Source organism: Leptidea sinapis, chromosome 39 (genome assembly GCF_905404315.1).
Source record: "Leptidea sinapis chromosome 39, ilLepSina1.1, whole genome shotgun sequence".
Lineage (NCBI taxonomy): Eukaryota > Metazoa > Arthropoda > Insecta > Lepidoptera > Pieridae > Leptidea > Leptidea sinapis.
In genome coordinates, this window is record NC_066303.1 from 1,656,470 (window position 1) to 1,684,166 (window position 27,697).

A 27,697-nucleotide genomic window follows, 5' to 3' on the forward strand; every position below is an offset into this window, starting at 1 on the left:
TTGTTATACAATTTGAAACAGTTTATTTTTTTTATTATACTTCTTACTTATACATAATTATTGAACAAATGATTTGAGTTTTCTTTAGTGTTAATTCCGCCAATATTTGTCTTTAAACAATTTGACACGTGTTTCGCCTCTACACGAGGCATCCTCAGGACGTGTTGTCTCGCCAAAATCTGGCAAGAGACTGCAGTCTGACTGAGTCGAGCAAAACACGTGTCGAATTGTTTAAAGACAAATATTGGCGGAATTAACACTAAAGAAAACTCAAATCACTTGTATAATTATGGATTTCCGCAAAGTACTTCAATAAATTTTCATAATTATTGAAATTTATTTAATTCTCATCCATTGTTTGTGGATCAGTAGACATATGAGTTACAAGTGTCTGGGTAGCTGAAGTATCATACGAATGGTCTAGTTCACTCTGATTTTGATTTGTAACATCTTATGTATACCCATGACTACAAATAAATGATGAAATGAAATGTTGACAACCGGGTAAGGTAATGAAAAATATACTATAATATAATGATATTTTTTCTTTAACGAGCCAAACGAAGTATAACTTCAATAATCTCAAACATACTTTTATTAATTTACCCTTCCACATACCAACACTATCAAACGTTCCCTCACACACCGACACTATTGACAAATAAACAAATTGTTAGTGTGTACATACACTCTCTCTACAACAACAACATCATTCGTACATCTCCTCTCACACACAAACATTATCAAACGTAAAAACCCTCCAACACTTTTAAAGCCTTTCTTAGATGTAATTGAGCGTCTCGTCAGAAGTCAGCTTGGGTTCAGTGCTTGGATTGTGTTTCGGCCACACGGCTGTCATCCGCGCGCCAACATGCTAGCGAATCAGTCGCGAGTCGTCTTTTGGCGTGAAAACATCATGTCTTGTTGTATCTAATGGCTCCGAATTTGTCCAAACTTAAATAGTGGTCCTTTGCTTTTCCAGTTTGAGGCATTATAATTTTAGGGTCAATTTGGCCACTTCAGTTTAGATTCGGGTTGAAATAAACAATTACTTTAAAAGAAATGCAGATATATAAATTCATTATTATAAATAACTAGCTGATACACCGCGATACCCCACGCGTACATTTTTAACACCTTGGGTTACATTATTGGACTTTTATTAAGAATCCCTAATTTTTCTAAAATGTTATATAGCCTATATCAGCTGGGGATAGCGTAGTTTCCCAACAGTGAAAGATTTTTCAAATCGGTCTTTTGTTTCGGAGCCTATTCAATGCAAACAAACAAATAATCTAATCATTCCTCTTTATAATAATATAATACGTGATGTTTTATCTCTAATTCTTTCATTAGTATTTATTATTGAAATATTCTTCGCGTGACATTTTATTCTCGAAGCCGTCATCACTCACTGCCGGTTACAGCGCAACTGTCTCTGTTAGATGTAATCCGCCGGCTGAACGGATGTAATCTACACTATCCAACCGCGGATGGAATCACGCGCCCATTATTCATGGACGATGAAGGTTATTTCAATATTTGGATGAGATCTGCAGTCTGCATGGATGGTATCAATCAAGGTCACCTTTGATGGGACGCTCGATTACATCTGTCTAGAAAACGCTTAAATGTCTCATAAGTCATAACCCTTAAAACATACCAATACTCAAACTTCAATGACACACAAACCATGCAAACACATATAGGTATCTTGTTAAATACACAAACCATCAGTCATTTTGATAAACGCAGATATATTAAAAGTTCTTGAATCACACAGTTTGAAAGGAGTAGTCATTTAAAAAAAAACTCTTATTACTTACTACAATAATTCTCCTTTACATGTAGTAGTTTCAGGGAATTTATGTGTTTATTTAGTATTGATATATATCGTGCAAATATTCTAATATACTACTTTTATTTTATTTTACAGGACAGGAGTCAGCGATGCATGCCACTGAATAATAAATAAATATGAAATCAGTTTGATATTTATCGAAATGGAGGATGCTTTTTAAAATGTCTATTTTGCTGTTTTAAATATATTTTTTGTGTTATATTTCGATCCTTTTCAGGTTGTACGTCGAGAAGCATTGTTTAACGACTACTTTAAATGTCTTTTATTTAATATGTGCCTTCGCTACTAACCACACAATGTAAATTCTACCAATTTCTTTGGTATACTTTGCATTAGTACGCTTTTGCACGTTAATACGCAATTATGGGCATTTTAAAATATATGTTATCATAAGTTGTTTTTATTTTTAAATAATATTTTATATTAAGTCACCTCCATTTCTTTAATGTTCTCGACGTATCATAATTCTTATAATTTTGGTTTTGGATTGACCCTACAAATAGATTAATTAATTTTGAGCTATTTGGTGCAATGCTACTTGGCATTTAGTGGCAACACGAAACAGCTCTTTCAAATGTAATATTTTTCTTATTTGTATGGTCCAAATTTTAGGTATGATATTAAAATTATAAAGAATATTAGTAATTATAATATCATCATATTGTTACAGTATTTTGTATACAAATATATTTCCGTTATTTTAATTATCATACAGAGTTACAAGTAAAACTTTAACACTTTTCTATATCCTTCAAGTAAAGCGCAAAAGGCCGGCAACGCATATCTGTACACCTGGTGTCGAGGATGTCCATAAGCGGTTGCCTCAACCCTCCCCTTCGCGTGAGCGTCTTGCCGGTTTGCTGTCTTACTATTGCGGTTTACGAGATACAGCCCACTGACAGACGTACGGACGGACAGTTGTATCATTGTAATAGTTGGAGCCGTCGGCTACGGGACCCTAGAAATAATATTACCCAAGGAATACTGTTATTTGCGAAGTATACAAGTTATTGATTTACATGAAACCCTATCTGTCTTATTAAAATAAACGCAATGTAAAGTTACTCCAAGGCTAAAATTACTCCTCTCTGTCATGTAGTTCTGTAGTGACAAAGGTAAGATATAAAGACAAAAAGTTTGAAATTTGGAATGACTTTACTTCGCGTTTATAAATGACACAGTCTATGTTTATTTAAGTATAAATTGAATTTGATATAAAACGAGGGTGTCTGTAAACAGAACTGAAAGGCGAGGGCTTCTCTAAAGAGGTGTGCCGCAGTATGGTCGCCATGTTGGACAAAGACAACTCGGGCGGGCTCGGCTTTGATGAGTTCAAGTCACTGTGGGTCGACTTGAGGCAGTGGAGGGTGAGTAGTTAACTTTTTCTAATAACCCTGACAAAATAGGTAATAATTTTGCCCACTCTTAAGAAGCTTATTCTCTGTACCGTTTATTTACTCATGCCTCCCACACGATGTTTGATAGTATTTTCTTTGATTAACGCGAGTGTTACACACTAAAATAAAACACTTTTTATCGGTTTAAAACGCGTGTAATTGTAACTGTTAGCCTCTATTTTCAGCAACACACTCACATTAAACAAAGTGACTGACATATCGCAAGTGTAAGACGTAGCTGTCACGCACACTAAAGTAATAAATCTGGTCTGTTGTCATACATTGCCTAACAGCAAGAGGCTCTATGTAGATCTTTAAATTATCTAAGGTTTAAAGTAATAATAATTAGTACACACACTTAAAAGTTTTATCCACTGTATAAACTAATTAGTATAACAAAAATGTAACAGTTCAACAATTGAACAGAAACAACACAGTTGAACAGTCAACAAGTATAACTAACAAACTTTAAAAACTTCCAAACGGACGAGAGTATAAAGGAGCACGACACGTAACAAATTAGAATATCATCCCCACCATCTGGATGTGTGGTGGTCCTACACAGTGCGGTTTTCAAGGAACTTTCTTCCCCGTACTACAAAGCTGTGTGTAGCTGTGGAGCTTCCTTGTGCGGTGTTTCCAAGACATGTACACTTTTTTGAAGGGCCGGCAACGCTCCTGTGATTTCTCTGGTGTTTCAAGAGAAGGTGGGCGGCGGTGATCACTTAACACCAGGTGACCCGAACACTCGTTTGTTTTCCTTTTTCCATAAAAAAAAATATAAATATTGGGGTTGAGCAGGTTATCAACTGTAAAGCCTGTAGATGAAGCCACAACCTGAGAGTTGAACAATGCATGCAAGATTTTATGATGATACGTCACTCGAACGGTTAGCTCAGTTGACAGAGCACTGGCACGGAACGCGAGAGGTCGTGTGTTCGAGTACCGCATCGTTCATAAAATTTTATTTGTTCAATTCACTCTAATTCCGCAGTCCCTCTCCCCCAGGCGTAACACGCGTCGAATTAGTTTTACAATTGTTGGCGTTTGGACGCGTTTTACCCCTGACTCTAGATAGTTAGTGCATTATGCATACAGACTCATATAATAATAATATTGACACACTTTACACAAATTATCTTGCCCCAAGTTGAGCCTGTGTTATGGGTTACAAGACAATGATATATTTAATACAATATACTTACTTAAACACACATATAAACATACATAAATACATTTAAACATCCATGACTCGGAAACAAACATCCATATTCATCATATAAATGCTTGCACCTACCGGGATTCGAACCCGGGACCTCTAGCTTAGTAGGCAGGATCGCTAACCACTCGGCTATACATATATGGGCTGCGACACGTCGTGCTTTCACCTACGGTCGGTCAAAGTATATAGCTGAGATCTATCTATAGAGCGTACTTTGACATTGACGTAAATATAACTTACTGAGTGTAAGCTTAGTATAATCTTTGATTTCGTTTTTATAGTAATTATACTGAGCTCAAGCTAAAACATCCCAATGCAAAAGTCAAGTTCGTGTTTTATCACACTCAGCTAACGGCCGTTCCCAATATACTATCTACAGATAGAGATAAATTACTACCTTCTACTATCAGTAATTAGCTGTCAATAATCTGAAGCTGTCCCAATATACCCGAGAAGTCATTCTTATCGTCTTATATTGGGACGCGTGAATTGAAATTTCCATACAAACTTTTATCGCTGGTAAGCTATATGCCTAAGTGTACAGATAAGGTGAGTTACCGTCGATAAGTTTATTGGGACAGAAAAGTCAACGATAGTTACTATTTTTATCTCAAGTAAGCGATAGACTTAATATTGGGAACGGCCGTAAGTTTAACGTAAGTAAAATCTGAGCATTCTAAGTTCGCCCTATGCATCTCAGCTTGTGTACGATGGTTGGACGACTCATCGCGATGATCACAGTAGTTTTGAAATTAGGATAATTTTATTTCAGCGTTTCACACACTGAATGACATAGCATTGTGCGTGAGTGATCTGACTCCACTAGCTAAACAATTTAATATTTCGGAAACTATACTTTGTATCTTAATATTTAATACGCCTAGATAGAGCCTCTTGCTGCTAGACAATCAATGAAAACGGATCATATTTATTACTTTAGTGTGCATAACAAGCTCCGTCTTACACTCGCGATTTCTATGTCACTTTGTGTTAGTGTGCATGCATTTCTCAAAGTAAAGGTTGACTGTCAACCTTAATATTTCTCGACTTTATCACAGCAGCTGTCATAGTCTATCTTGATATATGAATGATCTAAGCGTCGTATACAAAGTATTTTAATACACGTATTTTGAAAGTCTTTTTTTATGAAAAAAAGGGACGTTCAGCTGATGGTAATTGATCCGCCCTGCCCATTACAATGCGGTGCCGCTCAGGATTCTTGAAAAACCCATATATTGTGTGCAGCACTACAATTGCGATCGTCACGTTGAGATATAAGATGTTCTCATTTGCCCAGTAATTTCACTAGGTACGGCACCCTCCAGACCGAATCATAAAAATTCTTATACAATAGGTACTGCTTCACTGCAGAGAAAATCCTGTGCAAATAAGCCTCCCAATGGTAAAGTTTGATATGTTCTGTATGTGGCGCGTGTTTCAGGCTGTGTTCCGTCTGTACGACACGGAGGGCCGCGGAGCCATTCCCTCGTACCACCTGCGAGACGCTCTGCACTCAGCGGGCTACACGGTCAACGCTCACGTTCTCAACGTACTGGCGCACAGGTAACATATTGTACACTGTTTTATATGATGGTTTCTGTAATACTGAAATGTTTGTTTAATTATGAAGTATTTATTTCACTACAATATACTATACTCATGTTCTTAATATTTAATCTATACATATTATAAACAAAATTGGAGTGTCTGTTTATAATATTGAAATAAGTATTGTTTACTACATGTATATGAATTTATATAATATTCCTTTTTTAACATTTTTTACAATTTTTGTCTATCTGTCTGTCTGTTTGTTCCGGCTAATCTCTAAAATGGTTGCACCGATGTGCACCGATGGCTTTTGAGTAACTTAGGCTACCTATATTTTAGAAAAATAAAGTAATGTTCCAATGCCAAGAAACAGTCTAACTCTAAAAATAATTAATATGGCATAACAACTTTTGCCGGGTCAACTAGTAATTAATATAGCTTATATAGTTAACACAAGCACAGGTTAGCCGACAATATCAGCTTCTATTCTTCAAACCTTCAATGTCAACCTAATCAAAGACGACTGACTTACAGTTATTGACAGTGACACTGACAGTCACTACATACACGCGTCATGATTCATCGATATTCAAATAAAGCACTTTTTTAAACGATTAAAACGTGTATAGTTCTAACTATGTTTTTACATTAGTTTTTGGGTAAATTTACATTTTTAAAATTATTGTAGCTAACCCGACGTCCGACAGGTGTCAAGATAGTATTTGACATAGTTGTCATTATGAAGTGGTATGACTGTAGACAGATGGTTCTGCCAAAATTCACTGACAGTGTCGTGTTCTTTTTTGGTATAATATGTAGTTTTAGGTTTTATTTTAGAGATTATTGGATTCCAGATGTTATATATCGTACTCTGAAAAGGCGACGATAAGTCGGGTTAGCTAAAATAATGCACATTTTACACCTTTTTCTGCTAGAAAAAAAATTACGTGATGATATTTGCCAAGATTTGCTTGATTCCCCCCCGAATCAAATCAAATTTATTTCTGTATGTTCGACAGTTCTGCTGTGACATATTTTCATTACAAGAACAGGGAAAAAACTAAATAATTATTTTAATCAGTAAACTGCTACATATACTGTTTGTTCAGGTGAAGTACAGCGTACCGGTCACCAGCTTGTAAAAACATAAATATTCGCTCAACACTTTGCAAACGTTACTATGTCATCAACCAGACGACTATTCCTCTATAAATTTATTTGTTTTAGATACGGATCAAGCGACGGCTCCATACAATTCGATGACTTCATCATGTGCGCTGTCAGGTTGAAGACTATGATTGGTGAGTTGATGTGATTTATTTATTTATTAGGTTTATTTACAATCACTTACAATAATACACACAAATATAAAAAGAAGAACTAAAAACTAGGAACTAAATGTAGTGATTACTTACAAATAAACACTGCATGCACAGAAGTAATTAATTTTAGGTATTATAATACAATTTTTTTTTTAAATTAATAAATGAGTTATACACAGTTACATCAATTTTCCAATTATAACATTATTAAAAATTACCAATGATGCTGCAAATTTACATAATATAAAATCCGGGAGAATTTTGTGTCTTCTATCGATTCCTCTCTTGAGAAGGTCGCGGAATGGGGTAAATTGAACCTTGTCCAATTTAACCCCTAGAAGACTCAAGTTTGCGCGTTTACCACTAAAAAAACCCCATTTGTCGTATCACCGCTCTTCGACAACACCTCCCTAAAAGCCTCGCCTAGTATCAGAATCCTGGGTCTCGAAATCTCGAGCGATTGCCAATTCCGTGGCCATCTGGAGGGCAAAGCCAAATTGGCTTCAAAAAAACTGGGCGTCATTAATAGAGCACGGCAATACTTCAAGCCGGCGCACATTCTAGCACTGTACAAAGCGCAGGTCCGGCCTCACATGGTCATCTCTGGTCTGGCGCTCCCCAGTATCAGCTCGATCCATTTGACCGCGTGCAACGCAGAGCAGCTCGAATTGTCGGGTACCCAGTACTCTGTGAACGGCTGGATCACTTGGCGTTGCGTAGAGACGTCGCTTCATTGTGTGTCTTCTACCGCATTTATCACGGGGAGTGTTCCGAAGAGCTGTTCAACCTGATTCCTGCCGCCGAATTCCACCTTCGCACGACACGCCACAAGTTAGGATATCATCCCCACCATCTGGATGTGTGGCGATCCTCCACAGTGCGGTTTACAAGGAGCTTTCTTCCACGTACTACAAAGCTGTTAGAATGGATCAAATGCCAGTCAAAACTGTCATCGATAAGTATGAACAAAATTAAAATTGTTAAATATCAATATTTCTATTACGATAACGACAATGACAGCTCTTGAACGCGATCCAATATGTTAAACGCCCAAAAATCGGCGGTCAGCATTTAAACGCGTTTAGGCTATAAATGCGATAAGTTTATGCTAGTGCAATCAGAATTGAATCTGTAATCTAGCTTACAGCCGTAAGCTTTGTTCAAAGTACTCTAATCGCGATCTATTTCAATGGTGAATTCGGGGTAAAACTCGTCGCCGAATGGTAAATATTTCTTATGCAACTTTTGCTGTTTTGTTTGTTTATCTATTTAGAGTATTTGATTGTCTGAAAAGGCATAGACGAGCGAAAAGCACAGCCAATTACCGTTTTTAGAATACAAATTATTTGAAATAAGTTTATTTCAAAGGCTAAGTCTTATTTAAGAAATAAAAATAAAAAATTAGCAAATGTCAGTGTTCAACACTGACTAAAATTTTGTGCGTGACCTAGGAAAAAATATATTTTATAGCTAAATTTATTTAGTCAAAGTAACTGTTTACTACCTGCCGTACTATTACCGGAAGACGCAGTGTTGGTAGGTCCCCCACAAGATGGACCGACGATCTGGTGAAGATCGCCGGAATACGTTGAATGAGGGCAGCGCACGACCGATCGTCGTGGAAATCTTTGGGGGACGCCTTTGTCCAGCAGTTGACGTCTTCCGGCTGATATAATGATTATGTATTGATTCTGGTATGAATTCAGTAACTCGATGACCACATTCTCATTCTGATTAGGTCTTATCCCAGATGTGCGGTAAATGCATTTTGCCAGTTACTATAAAATATTCTCTCTACAGTAAGAGTGTTAGTAGCCTGTAATAAGTTTTGTTCATTAATAACAAACAGCGAACAACGAGCCGCTTGAGAACCTCGAACGAGAGCTACAGGTGCCGTGAGCGGACAGATCGACGTTCGAACAAGTATTAATATGTATTTTATTGTGTTACATACACACTAATAAGGCAGTCAGGAAAGTTGACGCAATTTCCCATTTCGAGGGAAATTATGATTTAGTTCAATTATTTTTGCTTGTTTTAAATTATATCATATATTTTTATAAAATACTTTCCCGTATGCCTTATTCATACTGTTTGCGAAGGTTCTTAAAAGTCATTATCAATATCTCTTTAATTATATCAGAAGTTTAAATATTAGAGGTAACAACAAATTTTACTCTTCGCAAGCAGGTAACTCACATTATAAAGTTGTTTACAGGGCTACCAAGACAGTACAATATGAATGCATTTAAAACAATAAACCCTTTGAACAACTTCGTGCACAAGCTTACTACTAACTGTTGTGGTTCGCGCCAGTTACTGATGATAGACTAAAGTTTTTTTTTTTAATTTCCAGAGACCTTCGAAGGGAGATCGTCGGGAGGCGACTACGCCACGTTCTCGCTTGACGAATGGCTTAATCGCACAGTCTACTCATAGACAAACATGCCTTAATAAATTATTTATATTGTTAGTGTTACGTCCATAATATGCTTGAGATTTAATTAGATAAGAACTTCATTAACTTACAAAATTCACTTCTGGCATTAAATTATGAATTAACTTTTTGTGATAGCTTCAAATTTGATCTGGGAACATTTGTATGGTTTCAATAAGACGAACCTAGTTGAATCTCATTCAAATTAAAATTGGATACCTAATCTAAGTCACAAAACGTTATTTATAATAGCTCGAATTGATATATTTACGGGTAACTAGAATTTTCATACAAACCATAGACAAAGTATTTTTGTATCCACCGATGTTTCATTCCAAGTATAAAATCAGTTTAGTCTTTGGTTGCTGTGCGATTGTCTTAAAGCAGATTATATATGTCAGTGTATGTTACAAATTATAAAAGTTTTATTGTATTATTATATAGCTTTGACGGTGCATTTTTTCGCAGTTTTTTTTCTGATATTTATTGTGTAAAGATCTGAATAATAAAATATTTTTTCAATCATTTTGGCTTTTATTTGTGGAATAGAATCGGAGGTTTTATATGTGGATAGAGACGAAGTACACAGGCATAATTTGCGAGAGGCTTGCACTCCTTCCTTCATGTGCGTTCTGGTCCCTCGCCAAGGCTGTCCAAGTAAATTTTAGCCAGCCTGCCATTCCGCCACTGCACGGGGACTCGCTGGCCCATGACGCGAAAAAGAAAGCTGATATCCTGGGCTTTCTTTTCCCGTCCAACTCGACTCTGGATTACCAAGGTGCACCACCACATTACACGATGCGACTCATACAAGCCGGTGCTGAATTGCTATAAATGCTTTTAACCTTAGAAATTCATAAATCGAGCGGGCCCAATGGCATTCTCCTAATAATGCTGTGGACATGAGCTCCGGAATTGGCGCCATTCTCAAACCGATACGACTCTGAAATCTTCAAGCAAAATGCAACCTTTAAGGACCGGCAACGCATCTCTTGATCCTTAGTTATGCGAATGTCTGTCGTAAGGCAGCTTTAGCCTCATCGGATTGGTCCTCGATCTTCACAGCGTACTTAGACTTTACTTAGGTACGTAAAACTTAGCTGAGTGTGATAAAACGTGAACTTCACTTTTGAATTGGACTGTCTTAGCTTTAAGCTTCCTCTGTCAAATGACAATAAAAACGAAATCAAAGATTATTGCTAAGCTTACATTCATGATTCAGCTAACTTTTACGTAAGTAAAGTCTGAGCAAAGTTTAAGTACTCTGTAAAGATTAAGATCTATGAAGCCTGAAGGTCGGAAGTATATTGTATATAAAATAGCGAATACCTGAATAATTTTTAATTTAGAATAGTTCCTGTAATAAGTTTGATTTGAATACAATTTGTAAAACTATACATATTTAAAAAAGTTCTCGTGACAGGCATCACCCTGCTCGCTTAAATGCCAACATGTATGTGGCGGCGACGTGGGGCAGGTCGTTCATTTCCCTAAAATATGGTCGAGGGAGGCGATGTCTGGTCCATGCGTCATGCTCGTGAACGGGCGCTACTTGTGGTGGCTGATGATGGGAAGTCTTTTTTAAATTATTGTTATTATATTTTTATAAAGCTGGTAATAAAAGCCTCTCATAGTGGCTTTATTTATTTACTGTATCTGTAGATTGACTTTACTTAATAACTCTTGTGTTTTTACTTATTTAATTAAATATTTTTTGTCTTGAGTCAGGCTTTAATATTTGACGTTTGAGTATTTCTGTTGTATCACGTTGCATATATATTATTTAGTAATGATTTGTAAATTGAATTGAGAATAAGATTGTTTAAAAAAAGAATTAAGATTGTTTACATCTTGTATGTAATACCTAATCTGTTTTGGAAAGAGCAACCTTAGACTTTCTTGCTTGTTCTGCTCTAAGGAAATCTGTCTTCCGAATGAGCTGTATATAAAAAAAATACATATTTCAAGTGTAATGTGATTTGCCTATGAAATAAAATATTTTTGATATGATTTGAAAATAAATAAAATAACATTTTAAATATAAGTCTTATTTTTAATCTGTGAATCAATCAGAGGTTATTTCAACATTATCTGTGGTAAACTACCACTCCTCCCAATTTTCATCGGGCTCAATATTAATATTGTCCGGGTTCTCCTTTTCTTCTGGCTCTTTCTTGGTCTCTTTACGATACAGCAAGTATTCTTTGATTTCATCTCGCATCTTGTACAAGGGTACATTACCAGGGCGCACTATTAACTTGCAATTGTTTTCTGAAAGTTAAATATTAATTATGAAAATGTTATCAAGATACATATTTGTATGTTGTATCAGTATTTACTACTAAGGTTGGGTTATATTCATTAACTTTAGCAATAAGAAACATGTTAAACAACCGGTTAAACACAAAATTTGAGGCACTGTTTGACAATTTTTAGATGACGTCATATCTTTAACTTTTAACGCATATAGATTATAGAAGCTACACATTTCTTGATATTGTGCTCAGTGAGTCCTTGTATACTATCTGGTATTTTATTGTAAAATTGAATACCAACACGAAGGAGCCCTTAATTATTAAGGTAATTCGTATCAGCCCAGTTAATGGTTAAACACAAATTGGAATGTTTATTGGTAATTCGGACCGGACTGGGCGCGGTCTGTTCAATAGTTTTATACTTACTTTGCGTCTTAGCGAAAATAAATATTTTTTTTATGTCAAAAAGGACGAGACGAGCACGACGTTGAGCTGATGGTAATTGATACGCCCAATTAAAATGCAGTGCCGCTCAGGAATCTTGAAAAACCCATTACTCTGAGCGGCCCCACAATTGCCCTTGTCCCTTGAGACATAAGATAATAAGTGTCATTTGCCCAGTAATTTCACGGTCCCCTTCAGATCCAAACAATAATGCTTACAATGTGTAAGCATTACTGCTTCACGGCAGAAAAAAGCACCGTTGTCTATTATCTAGCCTGCATCCTGTGCAAATGAGCCTCCCAATGGTAAATGTCCTTTGTCGCCTCTTACGACACCCTTGGGCCTGGGACTTAACTATTCTTTTCAAGCCGGGGAAGCACTGGGCAAACTATAAGTAATGAAATTGAATTAGCTTAATTGGTAAAATAATGCTAAGAGAAAGTTCTGTTCATTATAAAATACGAACCAACTACAGTTCCGTCGAGACTCATAGCTTTGTTCAGATCTTCGAGGCGTGCCTTAAACGTCAGTAAATTGAACATTTTCTTCGACCTCTTTTGTGACACCGGTTTAATATCTCTGAACACTGGACTTAGTACAAGTTGAGTCGGTAGGAACGGCTCCCCGTACACCTGGAACAATATGTGATCAATTTTGATTTGTCAAAATGTGTGATCAATTTTAATTTGTCAAAATGTGTGATCAACTTTGATTTGTCAAAATGTGTGATCAATTTTAATTTGTCAAAATATGTGATCAATTTTGATTTGTCAAAATGTGTAATCAATTTTAATTTGTCAAAATGTGTGATCAATTTTAATTTGTCAAAATGTGTGATCAATTTTAATTTGTCAAAATGTGTGATCAATTTTAATTTGTCAAAATGTGTGATCAATTTTAATTTGTCAAAATGTGTGATCAATTTTAATTTGTTAAAATGTGTGATCAATTTTAATTTGTCAAAATGTGTGATCAATTTTGTCAATGTGTGTGGTAGTTTGATATTTAAAATAGTAAGGAGCTGATGCCAAGTGTGGCTGACTGTTTACGACTTCTCAATCGAAATCGGGTACAGTAACAATAGATTCGCATTTCTTTTCTATCTTGCTTTACTGTTAGATATGTTCTACTCTCTCGCACACTTTGTTGGTCGTTAGTAAATTGTAAGTGTATATCTTACGCGAGCCTTCCACTGGGTGAAACTGTTTCACTCGGTACGAAAAAGTTGAAAGTTTAAGTATTGTTGCACCACTTTGCATAGGTATATTATATATGTATGTATTAAGAAAATACTTATTAAATTTTATGGAGTGAAAATTCTTTGCGCGCATGAGGATAAATTTTTATGGATAAAACGCAATAATAATAATTAGTCAATTAATTGGTGAAACGAAAATGTGGGACGTTTTTGTCCAAGCTCTCTTCTTGAAGCGATTAAGAGAGAGTGAGAAAGGGCGAACGTAGCATTGAACACATGGCCATGGAGCAACAGTGAAAAAAGAGATATCGAGAAAAATACACGCTATTGGTTGATGTATTCATGCAGTAGTTAAATATTAGAACATCTTGTACTACAGTCAACGCAGATATTTTTTATTTATATACATGATAATGTATACTTATGATAATAAGTACAGTGGCCTTCAAAAGTAAGTATCACACTTTTAAAATTGGGATAACGTTTTAAGTTCACAAGATATACTTTCGAAATAAAAAGGACTCCAAAGAGAATTTAATTTTGTACATAAAAACTTTATAGTCGGTAACCTTCTTTTAAGAATTGGCTGAAAAAAACTTCAAAAACAAAACCATTCCTTTTTCAAAGTGGACGTTTCCGAATTACAATTTTACCATTCACATTATTCTTTCTGTTTTAAATTTTTTTCAAGATCGATGGGTCTTGTTTTAAAAATTTATGCTAAAAAGCACATAACATTTATTTATCATGCCTCTTTCAGTTGAAGAATGTGCTAGGATCATGGCTTTTCTGGAACTAGGCATCAGTATGCGTCGCACTGCAAGAATGGTGGGTGTGACGGTACAAACGGTCCAGAAGGTAAAGGGAAGGTACGAAGAGACTGGACACCATCTGAGGAGACCTTGTAATGGCAGACCTAGGTGTACCAGTGCCCGAGAAGATCGTTATATTATTTCCACTGTGTTAAGAAATCGCCACCAAAATGCAGTTGAAGTCCAGCAACAGCTACTTCAGACCCGGAGGGACTACATTAGTGACAGTACAGTGAGAAGAAGACTTGCTGAAGCAAATTTGAAACCAGCGAGTGGCCCAAAACTCGAGAGACAGCATCGAGTAGCGAGACTGCGATACGCCCGTGAACACATGCAGTGGGATGAAGAAGAATGGTCAAGAATTTTGTTTGCAGATGAGTCTCGATTCCCCCTTTACACTTTTGATGGAAGGCGAAGTGTTTACAGGCGACCTGGTGAGCGATACCTCCAAGCCTGCATCTCAGAAAGAGTGATATGATACGGTGGAGGCAGTGTACATGTATGGGCTGGCATATCTTCAGAAGGTCGAACAGAGCTAGTAGCCATAGAAAATGGCACTCTCACTGGGCACTGGGCATCGACTCCGAAACCTAGTGTTCAGTATACCAAACCGGCTCGAAGCTGTAATCAGAGCTCGAGGAGGCAATACCAGTTATTAAAAATTAAATAACATTTAATACATTGTAGTTGATTTTTTTAACTAAAAATGTCTATTTTCATTGTTTTATCTTTTTTAAGTTAAAAATATTACTAACGTATAATTTTAGTTTCTAAGAATTAAAGCCTATAAAATTTACAACAAAACGTTTTTAATCTTAAATCTCTACCTTCTATAGTTAAGAAAAAAAAATTAATTTGAAAAGTGTGATACTTACTTTTGCAGGCCAGTGTATGTATACCTACAGTGTGTAAACAGTGAGCTAAATTTATAAATAAACATTTTGTGATAAAATTGTGAATATAATTTACTAAGCGGTTGTTCAGAATAAGTAATATTTTTGTTAATTTACGATTTTTGATATTAATTCGTTTGAAGGTTAGGAAATTTTCATATTTAGTGCCAAGGAGGAATTATTAATTGCTTACCCGAACTGTATATAAATCACGCAGCTTGGGTTTGAAGTGCTTAGAAACTACTTCGTTCACGATCTGCAATTAAAGCATATTTAATAGCCGGACCCTCACTAGACGTTACTTCAAACTGTTATATATTTAAAACTAGTGGACTGTACAACAACGTTGTTTGTTTAAGACGATGTACTTAAGATGTCTTCTTTGTCTGTTTGGCCCTGTACTGCCCTGGGGCATAAAAATAATAGAGAAGTTCCAGGCTCCAAAGGTGTCCTAAGAGGCGACTAAAGGCATTTACCAGTGGGAGGCTCCTATACACAGAATGCCGGCTAGATTATGGGTACCACACGCCTTCTTCTGTCGTGAATCAGTGATGTGTAAGAATTTCTGTGTTTCGGTCTGCAGGTCGCCGTAGCTAGTGAAATTACTGGGCAAATGAGACTTAACATCTTATATCTCAAGGTGACGAGCGCAATTGTAGTGCAGTTCAGAATTTTTGGGTTATCCAAGAATCCTGAGCGGCACTGCATTGTACTGGGCAGGACGTATCAATTACCATCAGCTGAACGTCATGCTCGTCTGGTCATATATAATGTGTTACATAAGCGCAAGCACAGACAGGTCCGTCATCTAGCTCCCATCCTCCACACCCCGCGATTATTGCATAACAAATTATTTACCTCTCGGTCAGGTTTACGAAATAGTCAATTAATAATAATTTTTTAATGTTATTCTATCCTCCATATATGATCTCCAACACTCACCGTGTCCATGTAGGGCGACAGATTCTTCAGTTCCTGCCTCACTTTGATCCTGGCCTTGTCCTCTTCACTTTTAGCTTCTGTTACCTCTGTTTTCAAATTATTTATATGTTCCTTTACCTTAAAGATTTAACATAATATGAATATTATTACATAGAAGATATTACGTATCCATCAGATTTTCAATTTTTATGGAAGAGGCTGAGACAGGTGCGATGATTCTCATGGTGTTAAATGATCATCGCCACTCACACTCTCAAGTCTCAGAAACTCTTAGGCCACAAACCAAACGAATCCGAATCAATCTGGATCACTCCGAATCAAGTTGAATCTGATTCGTCATCTCCACTCTTTCACACCAGCTGAATCAACCTGAATCTATAAAAATCCTTTCATCTTCTTTTTGTTTTCCTACTTTTAGTTGCTTTTGAGCTATCATCATGGACGCAGTTGTTTTAAATGCAATAGAGTTTCGTAGGAGGCAACGGCGGGAACCGAAAACAAGAAAAGTGTGGATATATCACATAAATAGGAAAAGGCCGGATTTTGGTATGTTTCATCATTTACACCCTGACCTACAAAATGATGAGAAGAAATTCTATGACTTCTTCCGAATGAGTGAGGAATTGTTCGTAATACTGCTGGATTTGGTGGGACCTGAAATCTCGAAACTGGATACAAATTATAGAAAGTCTATCACAGCCGAGGAACGACTCGCAATTTGTCTCAGGTAATAAACTGTCAATTAAATCTGTATATATGTTTTATTTTAAAGAACAACATACACTCATCGTTTGAAACTTGAATTAGATATTTGTATAATTATTAAAATCAATTAATTAAATCTGTATATGTAGGCCACAATAGCTGAGACCGTTAAAGCGTGAAAAACTTTACCGGTCTCTAATGGCAACCATCAATGGGAAAAAAGCCCAATCCCAAGCTCCCCGCACTATTTCCTAAATGGTTTCTTAACAGACATTGTAGGCTGTGGCTCGGATTCCACGTAAAATACGATAGCACCCGTCTTATTAGTCATCCTGACACAATAAAGGACGTAAAACTAAAAACAAAAAAAAAACAAAATCTGTATATATATTTTTATTTTAAAGAACAACATACGTATTACAATAATTTGATAGTTGCATTAAATATTTGTATAATTATTGAAATGCTGTGGCGCTGAGGGTCTCCCATTTTCAGGATCAATGTAATGCATTGAGGTGGCAATAGAAGTTGATGAAGCGGGAGAAGTTGGATCGCTATGAGACTCAGACCATGCAATTTGAGTCGGCTGAGACTGCCAGGAGACACTGTGGCCAGATGACGTTGGATTCAGTTTTCCTTTCAAAAACTGTAATGAGTAAAGTTTGAAGTCCACGTTATCAGCAGGAGTCAGGTTTTTCACCAATGGTAGCAAACTTAACAAAAACATCTGGCCGGGGTCGTTGTCGTCCAGCCGAGATGAATTAATTTTTTTCAATTCACTCAAATATTTGGAATCGATGTCATCTATTGCAGCTTGCCTTTTCCTCGTAAATTTCTTCTTCTTATTGACTGTAGGATTTGAAGTTTCTGGTTGTTCTGTATTTGCAGCCAAACTATTTTCAAAATTCTCCTCCGCTGTGAGTATGTCTTCGTGGGTTGGGGTTTCATCCTGAAGTTCACTAACAAATTCTGGCTGGTTGAGTGATTCTTGTTGTACATTCCTAGAAGTGTCTCTTGATTCTGAAAATTGGTCCAAAAATGACATCAAATCATAGTAAGGCCATTTTGTTTTTGATTTTGCCGCAGATCCAGAGGGTTTGTGTTTTTCGTTTCTCTTGACACGCATGTAATTGGAACGTAGTTGATGCCATTTTTCCTTCAGTTTGTCTCCTGCAAAAAAAATATAAGGAGAATGTAACCTTATAAATTTACTGATTATTACATTTTATTTGTAATTAGTTTAACAGATTAACCAGGTTTTAATTAACATAAATTGTATTGTTTTTCTTTGTTTGCAGGTATGTAATTACTGGCCATTCGTACTCTTCTCTGTTTCTACTTCCGTGTTGGGTTGTCGACCATCCACGAAATAGTAAAGGAAACAACGAAAGCTATATGGAATGCTCTCCATCCCCGTTACATGTGTGTTCCTAGTCGTGATGAATGGATGAAAATAGCAAAAGACTATCACGAGAAGTGGAATATGCCGAACTGTATAGGAAGCATTGATGGCAAAAAATTGCCGTATACAACGCCCACCAAATGCTGGGTCACTTTTTTATTGCTACAAGGATTTTCATTCTGTTGTTTTGCTTGCTGCTGCTGATGCTAACGCTTGCTTTACAATGATCGAAGTTGGTGCTTATGGAAAGGAAAATGATAGTACGGTATTCACACAATCTGCAATGGGGAAAAGTTACAACGCTCGCCAATTGAACGTACCAGCAGGCCAGTTCTCATTGCCAGGTTCTCAGTACGAAACAGAGATGTACCTAGTTGGTTAGATGAAGCTTTCCCTCTCCAAAAAAATTGATACCTTTTCCACGACGGGATCTAGATTTCAGTAAAAGAAATTTCAATTTCAGACTGTCTCGCGCTCGAAAATCTGTAGAATGTGCTTTTGGAATTCTTACAAAGAAGTTTGAAGTTTTGCAGGTATCCATTAGAACTGATGTCATCCAAACAGATATGACTATAAAGTGTGCCTGCGTTTTGCATAATTTCATTAAAAAACAACAAAGCCCTAGAGATGTTATGTTGGATCAAGAACTTTTCTCTTGGAATGAAGAAAATAGCCAATCCCTCCCACCTACCACTCAGAGAAGAGGAACAAATGAAGCAATCACAACAAGAAACCACCTGAAAGAGTATTTTCTTCAGCCTGCAGGATTTATACCTTGGCAATATTGAAATTACCTACTGTATTTACTTGAAAACTATTTTTACTTACTTTACTTAATAAAAAAAAATGATTTTCTATTTATTTTATTAAAATATTTGTGATACACAGTGTGGTGTTTGTTGTACAATTCCTATTCATTTATTTATAGCCGACAAACTCAAATATTGCAAAATACAAACAATACGGGCATATGATCTAACATAGAAATAATGATTATTATTACTGAGTACAATATAATTCTTACCTGGAATGTTTAATTCTTCGCCAATTTTCCTCCACACAGAACATATGAGATTTCTGTTGCTGTGATTTTTATCACTGGCGTCATAAATCGCACTATTTTCTTTAACTTTTAAAATTAATAACTCCACGTCCATCTCGTATGGTTGTTGATTCAAGACTGACCGGACGAGGAATCTGACAGGATGAATCAAGTGCGACCTCGAATCAAACCTGATTGAACCAGATTCATCCGGTCTGAAGGGGGGAAAAGAATCCCTTCACATTTAAACGGAGCGCTCGAAGCCGAATCTTGGTCAATCAGATTCAACTTGATTCGGAGTGATTCTGATTGATTCTGATTCGTTTGGTGTGAGGGCCCTTAATAGTACACAAAAAGCGCGCTCACCTTCCTTAAAGGCCGGCAACGCTCCTGCGATTCCTCTGGTGTTGCAAGAAAATGTGGGCGGCGGTGCTCACTTAACACCAGGTGACCCGGACGCTCATCAATAGTTGTAGGGCATGGAGCCGCCGCATTAAATAATACTTCACCATCATCAGCCGGAAGACGTCCACTGCTGGACAGATCTCCACGACAATCGGTCCTGCGCTGCCCTCATCCAACGTATTCCGGCAATCTTGACCAGATCGTCGGTCCATCTTGTGGGGGCCCTACCAACACTACGTCTACCAGTGTGTGTTGCCAGTGATCACTCGCAGACGTGGTTGCTAACTAACGGCCTGATGAGAAAGCTCATGGTCGAAAGGGCAATGGAGAGGTCTATATCCGTAGGAGAACCAAAGTCACCGACATAGCCCAACTGATGAACTGAATGATAGCGAAACTGAAGTGGCGGTGGGCAGGGCATATAGTTCGACAGACAGATGGCCGTTGGGGTAGAAAATTCCTCGAATGGCGACCACGTACCAGAATTAATACTTACTACAATATATACTAAATCCTCTCAATATAGTGTGGATCTTAAATAAATCGAAGACAAGTTTTATAATAACGCCGTATGTATCATGTTACTAAATCGCTTGTTTGATATGAACTCGCCTGACCTCAGCGCGCGGTTTTGTATGGCGCGAAAATAATTCAATGTAAGAATTTTACGTAAGTAAGTGAGCAAGTGTGTAATTAAATGTCCTATATTTCTTGCACCAATTCTTATTAGGTTTGAGTCAGTAACGGATTAAGCTTACGCGGGGCCCGTAGCAAATTCTTTCAATGAGCCCTTGGTATATATACTGGAAATAGTCAGTTACTGAGTGTCTGACGTGGGGTTGTCTCAGTAGGAAAAGTTGTAACGTTTCACGTTTTTGCCACATCAAGAAATTCAATATCATAATAAGTTTCTCTCAAAAAATTATGCTCAGACAGAGATGAGTGGGACATGCGGGGCCCCCTTTTGCGCGGGGCCCGTAGCAATTGCTACACTTGCTATATGGCTAATCCGGCACTGGTCTGAGCCATATATTCTCGAATGTGGGGTAGAGTTTGACGTTGAAAGAGTGATTCTAGATCGTATTTTGACTATGTAATATAAACCTACGAGAAAGTGAGAAGAAAAAGATCAATGCTCTTGAGATGTGGTGCTGGAGAAGAATGCTCGGTATATCGTGGACCGAATTCCGAACCAATGAGTCCATTCTTCGGGAGCTCGGCATCGAACAGAGACTGTGCACTACCGTACAAGCTCGCATTCTCACTTTCTTCGGGCATGTATCGCGACGTGGAAGCGACTCCATAGAACGCTTAATAGTGCAGGGTAAAGTCGAGGGCACTAGACCAAGAGGCAGGTCCCCGATGAGGTGGACGGACCAAGTGAGGCAAGCTGTCGACGGTACTCTGCATGAATGCACGAGAAGAGCGGCAGTTCGCGACGAGTGGCGTCGCATTGTGAAACAGGCCACTAACCTCGACGTGACGACCACGACCACTCTGACAAGAGTGTAACGCCGAAGAAGAAGAATATAAACCTATTATTATTACAGAGAAACACAATTAATACAGTCATTGAAATATAAGACGACCTGTATAGCCGAGTGGTTAGCGATCCTACCTACTAAGCTAGAGGTCCCGGGTTCGAATCCCGGTAGGTGCAAGCATTTATATGATGAATATGGATGTTTGTTTTCGAGTCATGGATGTTTAATATGTATTTATGTATGTTTAAGTAAGTATATTATATTAAATATATCATTGTCTTGTAACCCATAACACAGGCTATATATGCTTAATATGGGGCAAGATAATTTGTGTAAAAAGTGTGTCAATATTATTATTGAAATAGACCGCAACATATATGTACCTTTTGAATAATTCGTTCGGAGTACATCTTGCAGGCACTACGGGCTAGCTCACACGGAATGTCGCCGATCACTGAAAACATGGTGAACAATTACCAATTATTGATGTCGAGGGTCAGGAAGATATTTTTTGGGGTTCCGTAGCCAAATGGGAAAAAACGGAACCCTTATAGATTAATCATGTCTGTCTGTCTGTCCGTCCGTCCATATGTCACAATTTCTTTTTTTCAAAACTGAAATATACTGTTAAAACTTTGTAAGTAGATGCATTCTGTGAACCGCATTATTATTTTCTTACAAAAATAGAATAAAAACCATAAATTTTGGGGGTTACCCATACTAACAACTAAAGCTCATATTTTTTTTCATCAAACCCATACGTGTGGGTTTTTATCTATGGATAGGTCATCAAAAACGATAGTGAGGTTTCTAATATCATTTTTTTTTAACTGAATAGTTTGTGCGAGATATACTGCTAAAATAAGAGAATGATAAAACTAAAAATATATGATGTACCTACATTACCCTGCAAACTTCCACCGAAAATTGGTTTGAACGAGACCTAGTAAGTAGTTTTTTTTTTAAATACACTTATTAAAACATCGATCAAGTTACAACGAACTACAATAACTTTTATATTATGTTACTTGCTGCTACGGAACCGTTCATGAGCGAGTCCGACTCACACTTGGCCGCTTTTTTAAGAGAGATACCAGTATCTGAATCCCAACTCCACAGGCGTCATGTTGACTTCTGTCATTCTACAAGCATGGGTTTGGCGTCTTGCCTCGCACAGCCACTTTGTAGATACAATTACCAGCTGTGGTTTTTCTTAACCAATACAAATTTAGGACCTTCAGGAGTGCGTACACCTTTCTAAAACGCCGGCCACGCTCCTGTGATTCCTCTGGTGTTACAAGAGAGTGTTAGTGTTATGTCTTATACTCGCGATTTTTATGCCACTTTGTGATAGTGTGCGTGCATTGCTCAAAATAGAGGTTAACTGTCAACCTCATTTTTTTTGCGTTCTCACAGCTGTCACAGTGTATCATTACGTATAAATGATCTAAGGTTAAAATCTTACCGTAAGGTTGTACACTCAACGTGCTCAGATCCTTCTCGCTGAGCTGAGAGCGGGCCAAGCCACTGGAGTGTTCCAGCATGTGAAGGTTGGACAGTATGAACTGGAAGTCAGTGAAGTGCGGGTGAGCCTTCCGGTACGCGCTGGTCAGCTGGAACGGGTCCTTCAATGCATTTGACGTCTCTACAACTTGCTTCAACCGGTCAACTATTTTCTAAAAAAAAAATGTACATACATATGTCAGCCTACATCATAAATACTAGATGGAGATGGGTGGATGCAGACAGACGAAAGAGGCACTACCATATATATCGTACTTTTTTTTTATGATATAGGAGGACAAACGAGCGTACGGGTCACCTGGTGTTAAGAGATCACCGCCGCCCACATTCTCTTGCAACACCAGAGGAATCACAAGAGCGTTGCCGGTCTTTAAGGAAGGTGTACGCGCTTTTTTTGAGGGTACCCATGTCGTCCCGTCCCGGAAACACCGCACAAGGAAGCTCATTCCACAGCTTTGTAGTACGTGGAAGAAAGTTCCTTGAAAACCGCACTGTGGAGGACCGCCACACATCCAGATGGTGGGGATGATATCCTAACTTGTGGCGTGTTGTGCGAAGGTGGAATTTGGCAAGATGGTGAAACTCACAGCATCTGTTTAATAAAGATGTCACCAACAGACCCCTGTGCACAACTCGCGTGGAGACAGAAGAGACGGCCACATACCACATCATGGAGTGCCGAAGTGTGGCCAAACACCTGAGAGGACTCTCGAGGATTATCTTTATTACTATTACTTTAGTTTAAATATGTTCAGATATAACTATAATAGCATATTATATTCAGATCCTTAGTTAAATTAACTTTAATTTTATTCGCGTAAGTTTTTAGCATTATCATGGTTGGCTGTCGTGCCCTATATAAGCTAAAGTGCTAAGTTTGAGTATCCATTACTTATTGTGAATTCTAAGTGAAAACTCTGCCCAAATACAATAATTATAGGAATTGTGTGTATTTAAATTACCACCTTCTACATATAATATAGTCATACAATCTGAATGTATTAACAAAAGCACGAATTTTAAGTTTTACTGGACCATTCCAAGATTATGCTTATTATTATGCATGATAATTAAGTCGGATCATCATTCCTCATAATGTTAACACGAAGAAAAAAAAAAGATAAACAAAAATATTTTGTTTTTCTTGTACTTGTTGTTATAGCAGCAACAGAAATACAACATTCGTAAAGGTTTCAACTGACTTACTATCACAGTACATGAGATGATTCATAGCCTGGTGACAGACAGACAGACAAACGGACAGCAGAGTCTTAGCAATAAGGTTCCGTTTAAACGTTTTAGGTATGGCACCCTAACACAAACACATAGACAATATAATGGCAAATGCTTATCAAATGCTTTGTTGTATATTTATAGTTTAATATTTAAAAATTAATGTTCTGAATTCTCTAAATACCTTTTATATTATAATACTAGCTGACCCGACAGACTTTTTTCTGTATATAATAAATAAAATAATGTTTTTATATGAATTTTTCAATAATATATCATAACATCAAAAGTTACTTCGTAAAATATGCACCCTGCTGTCGTAATGAAATTGTTTCACAGCAGAACTGTCAGACCGTCCGTCAATAAATTCTCTCATAGAAATTATGTATGGACACATCAAAGGAAAAACAAATTTGTTGTTTTTATATAATTTAGTAGCATTTTCCTATTTATTCACCTTTTAAACCTTCTCTGGACTTCCACAAATAATTCAAGACCTAAATTTACCACATCGGTCCTGCCGTTCTCTAGTTTTAGCAAGACTAACGAACAGCAATTCATTTTTATATATATAGATCACATGTCAGTAATTTCTATTTAGAAAATGCAACTGTTTACATACCATACACAGTGTATCCATTAACATATGATTGATGCCTCTACTGAGTTTCAATAATCCAGTATATTTGAACAACAGCTCTTTGACTATTTCATCAAGGGCACATAGCAGCATCTGTAACATTAAATGTGTGATGATAGTGCGGAGCAAATTACCAAAAACATAAACTAAATACAACAAAACAAAACAAAACATAACATAGTGGATATATAGCCACTATACCATATAGGTTTTCCCGAACTGAAATGGCTTAGATACTTTCAAGAAAAGAGCAGACTCCCACACACATCTCTTGACACCTGGTTTTGTGGTCTGTCCATGGGCGGTTGCCTCGCCACTTCCCATATTTTTTTTTATGAGGGACATAATGAGCAGGATGTTCAGCTGATGATAATTGATACGCCTTCCCCATTACAATGTAGTGCCACTCAGGATACTTGGAAATCCCAAAAATTCTAATTGGTACTACAATTGCGCTCGTCTTCATGAGACATAAGATGATAAGTCTTGTTTGCTCAGTGATTTCACTCGCTACAGTGCCCTTCAGAACATTGTAGTAACCACAACCTTGCCGGCATCCTGTGCAAAGGAGCCTCCCAGTCATCATGAATGCCTCTTGCCGTTTTGCCCGTCTTATGTATAAAAAAAGCAGTCATATTATAAATATCAAATCATATTAAACTAATTAAATGATCTAAAAAATTAGTTAAAAATGTATTTATACAGACCTGATCTTTTGAAAGGTGAATTCCCATTGTATTAGGCTTCGAAACAACTTTTGGTGTAGATTTATGCATTAGCATTCTTTTGACATACTAAAAATTTACAATACATTTAAATTACTTCATCTACATCAATCTTGCAGGCACCAATATTCACTGTTAAATGGCATTTATTTTCTCAAAATTGATATTTTTAGAATTCTTTTTGATGCCACTTCTAACACTACTACCGCTTCGGAAACGAGTGAAGAGAAGAAGTGGCGTAAGAAAGTTCTCTCTCTATAATCTCTCCCAGCATTCTTTTTTGTGTTTACTAAAATTTACAACATTGTACTATGATTGTTATTGCTATAAAATAATCATAATCTAGTCCCAGGTTGTCCGAACACTTTGATAGATGCGATAGACTTGTGTAGTTCATGTATTAAGTATGATTAGGAATTAATTCCTGACACAGAATGAGAATGAACCTGCTAATAGAATGGTGAAAAGATTAATGATTCAGAGACGCGAAGCGAAGGACATAGGAGTGAGTAAGACAACTATAAGTTCGGCAATCCTCCCATATTCTATTTATCAGGGATTAGGACTTTATATTTATAGAATATATTTAGTTTATTTTTTGAATTTTGTGTGATCACCATTATATTATTTCTGGGAGTTTTCTTAAATTTATTGTTAATACTTAGTAGGTACTTTCTAATTAGTTCTTAAATTAAAGAATAGTGCAGCGCTTATATTCTATGTTTTTAATAGAATGACAGTCTTAAGCCTGCAAAGTATGAAGGCAAATCATATTAAACTAACCGCAAAACTGTATTGAATAGATTAATGTACTAGTGTACTAATAGTACTAGGAGCCTGATCTAGAACATTTCACTAATTGTACTAGATGGTAGTGCTCTTTTCAATATTTTATATATATATTTATAATTGCTTATAAAAAGCTCACAGATTACCTTTATTTATTTACGGTGTGTGTGGATGATGCAGCTACTGTACTCAATAACTTTTGTATTAATTTACATTTACTTTTTTAACTTACTTTTTTTTTGACGTTTGAGTATGTTTATTGCATCATGTTACATATTATATTGTAATTGAAATGATTTGTAGATCGATGGAAATGTAAACCTTTATATAAAAGAGATAGAGAGGCAATGAGTTTGTTGCTACTTCTTCTCATTAGCTCAACCCTTTACGAAGTAGCGGTAGATTCAATAAGAAAAATATTTTTTTGACATTCGTAAGTGTCATTTCCTTGACCTATATGAATAAAATTATTTTGATTTGATTTGATTCAATGTCCAAGCAAGAAAAAATCTAGTATATGGTATGTAACAATCTAACTTGGGGCACACTGGTGTAAGTCTAATTCAATTCAATTTTTGTGATATGGCGTGTGGCTGCACCAGTCGGGCGCAAATTATTTCGCCAATGTCGAGTGGAATTGAAGAGACACGTTATGAATGGAAATTTTGTATGAATTTAATTTGGATAATTTATAAGTGGCAGGTTTTTTGAGTATAGTGTAATAACACTAGCTAGAAACTAATCATATACAATAGTATATGATTAGTTTCTAGCCTGGAACAACACAATATTATACAAAATACACTCTACATTACATATTTATTTATTTATTTATTTACAAGTGGGTACAATAACAGATAACAAGATAAACTATCATCTAATAACAAGTACAGCATATTTTTATGATCCTGAGATCAAATTAAAATTGTACACATCATTCACCAAATACAGTAAAAAAAAATAAAAAATTAGTAAGTGGACACAATAGTAATAACAGTATAACGAAATTTAGTTAAACATTAAATTATTTTACATAAACTAGAAAGTTTTATAAAGAGTATTTTTAAAAATGTCTATATTTGTAAAGAATATATCAAAATCAGCACACACTTCGTTAAATTCTCTACAAATTCTCATAATCGGGTTGTTATGCGATACATTATTATTTGAGGAATTGATCGAAAATAAACATGGAATACGCACAGATCGTTTGGAACTTTAAAGTTTATCAAACTTAATAGATGACTATCCATAAAACCATTCGCAATGTTATGTAAGACGCACATATCAGATACCCATCTCCGTTTATCAAGACTATGCAAGTTAAATTTACGTAAGCGCTCAGAGTATTCGGGAATTTTACGTCTAACACCCAACATGCACAGAACTCTTACAAACCGCCGCTGAATTGACT

The 27,697-nt window shown here is 36.6% G+C and overlaps 2 protein-coding genes across 8 annotated transcripts in view; one reads left to right on the forward strand and one right to left on the reverse strand.

Annotated features, from left to right (window-relative positions):
- The window catches only part of LOC126976164 (calpain-B-like), a 64,052-nt gene extending 53,737 nt beyond the window's left edge, over positions 1 to 10,315 (forward strand). For 6 of the 7 annotated variants that reach the window (XM_050824388.1, XM_050824394.1, XM_050824392.1 and 3 more), the window contains 4 exons: positions 3,101 to 3,228; positions 5,922 to 6,043; positions 7,259 to 7,332; positions 9,710 to 10,315. In XM_050824388.1, the coding sequence (XP_050680345.1) occupies positions 3,101 to 3,228; positions 5,922 to 6,043; positions 7,259 to 7,332; positions 9,710 to 9,792 (407 nt within the window). In that variant the 3' untranslated portion in view covers positions 9,793 to 10,315. Of the gene's footprint in view, positions 1 to 3,100; positions 3,229 to 5,921; positions 6,044 to 7,258; positions 7,333 to 9,202; positions 9,277 to 9,709 lie in introns of all 7 variants that reach the window. The other variant, XM_050824389.1, reaches the window with a different exon arrangement.
- Positions 10,316 to 11,822: 1,507 nt separating this feature from the next.
- Positions 11,823 to 27,697, reverse strand: part of LOC126976174 (uncharacterized) — a 32,189-nt gene continuing 16,314 nt past the window's right edge. Inside the window, exons 3-10 of the mRNA XM_050824409.1 lie at positions 25,477 to 25,563; positions 24,752 to 24,862; positions 22,838 to 23,048; positions 21,756 to 21,826; positions 16,335 to 16,451; positions 15,586 to 15,648; positions 12,956 to 13,121; positions 11,823 to 12,061 (exon numbers count right to left, since the gene is read on the reverse strand). Of these exons, the coding sequence (XP_050680366.1) occupies positions 11,892 to 12,061; positions 12,956 to 13,121; positions 15,586 to 15,648; positions 16,335 to 16,451; positions 21,756 to 21,826; positions 22,838 to 23,048; positions 24,752 to 24,862; positions 25,477 to 25,563 (996 nt within the window). The 3' untranslated portion in view covers positions 11,823 to 11,891. The remainder of the gene's footprint in view (positions 12,062 to 12,955; positions 13,122 to 15,585; positions 15,649 to 16,334; positions 16,452 to 21,755; positions 21,827 to 22,837; positions 23,049 to 24,751; positions 24,863 to 25,476; positions 25,564 to 27,697) is intronic.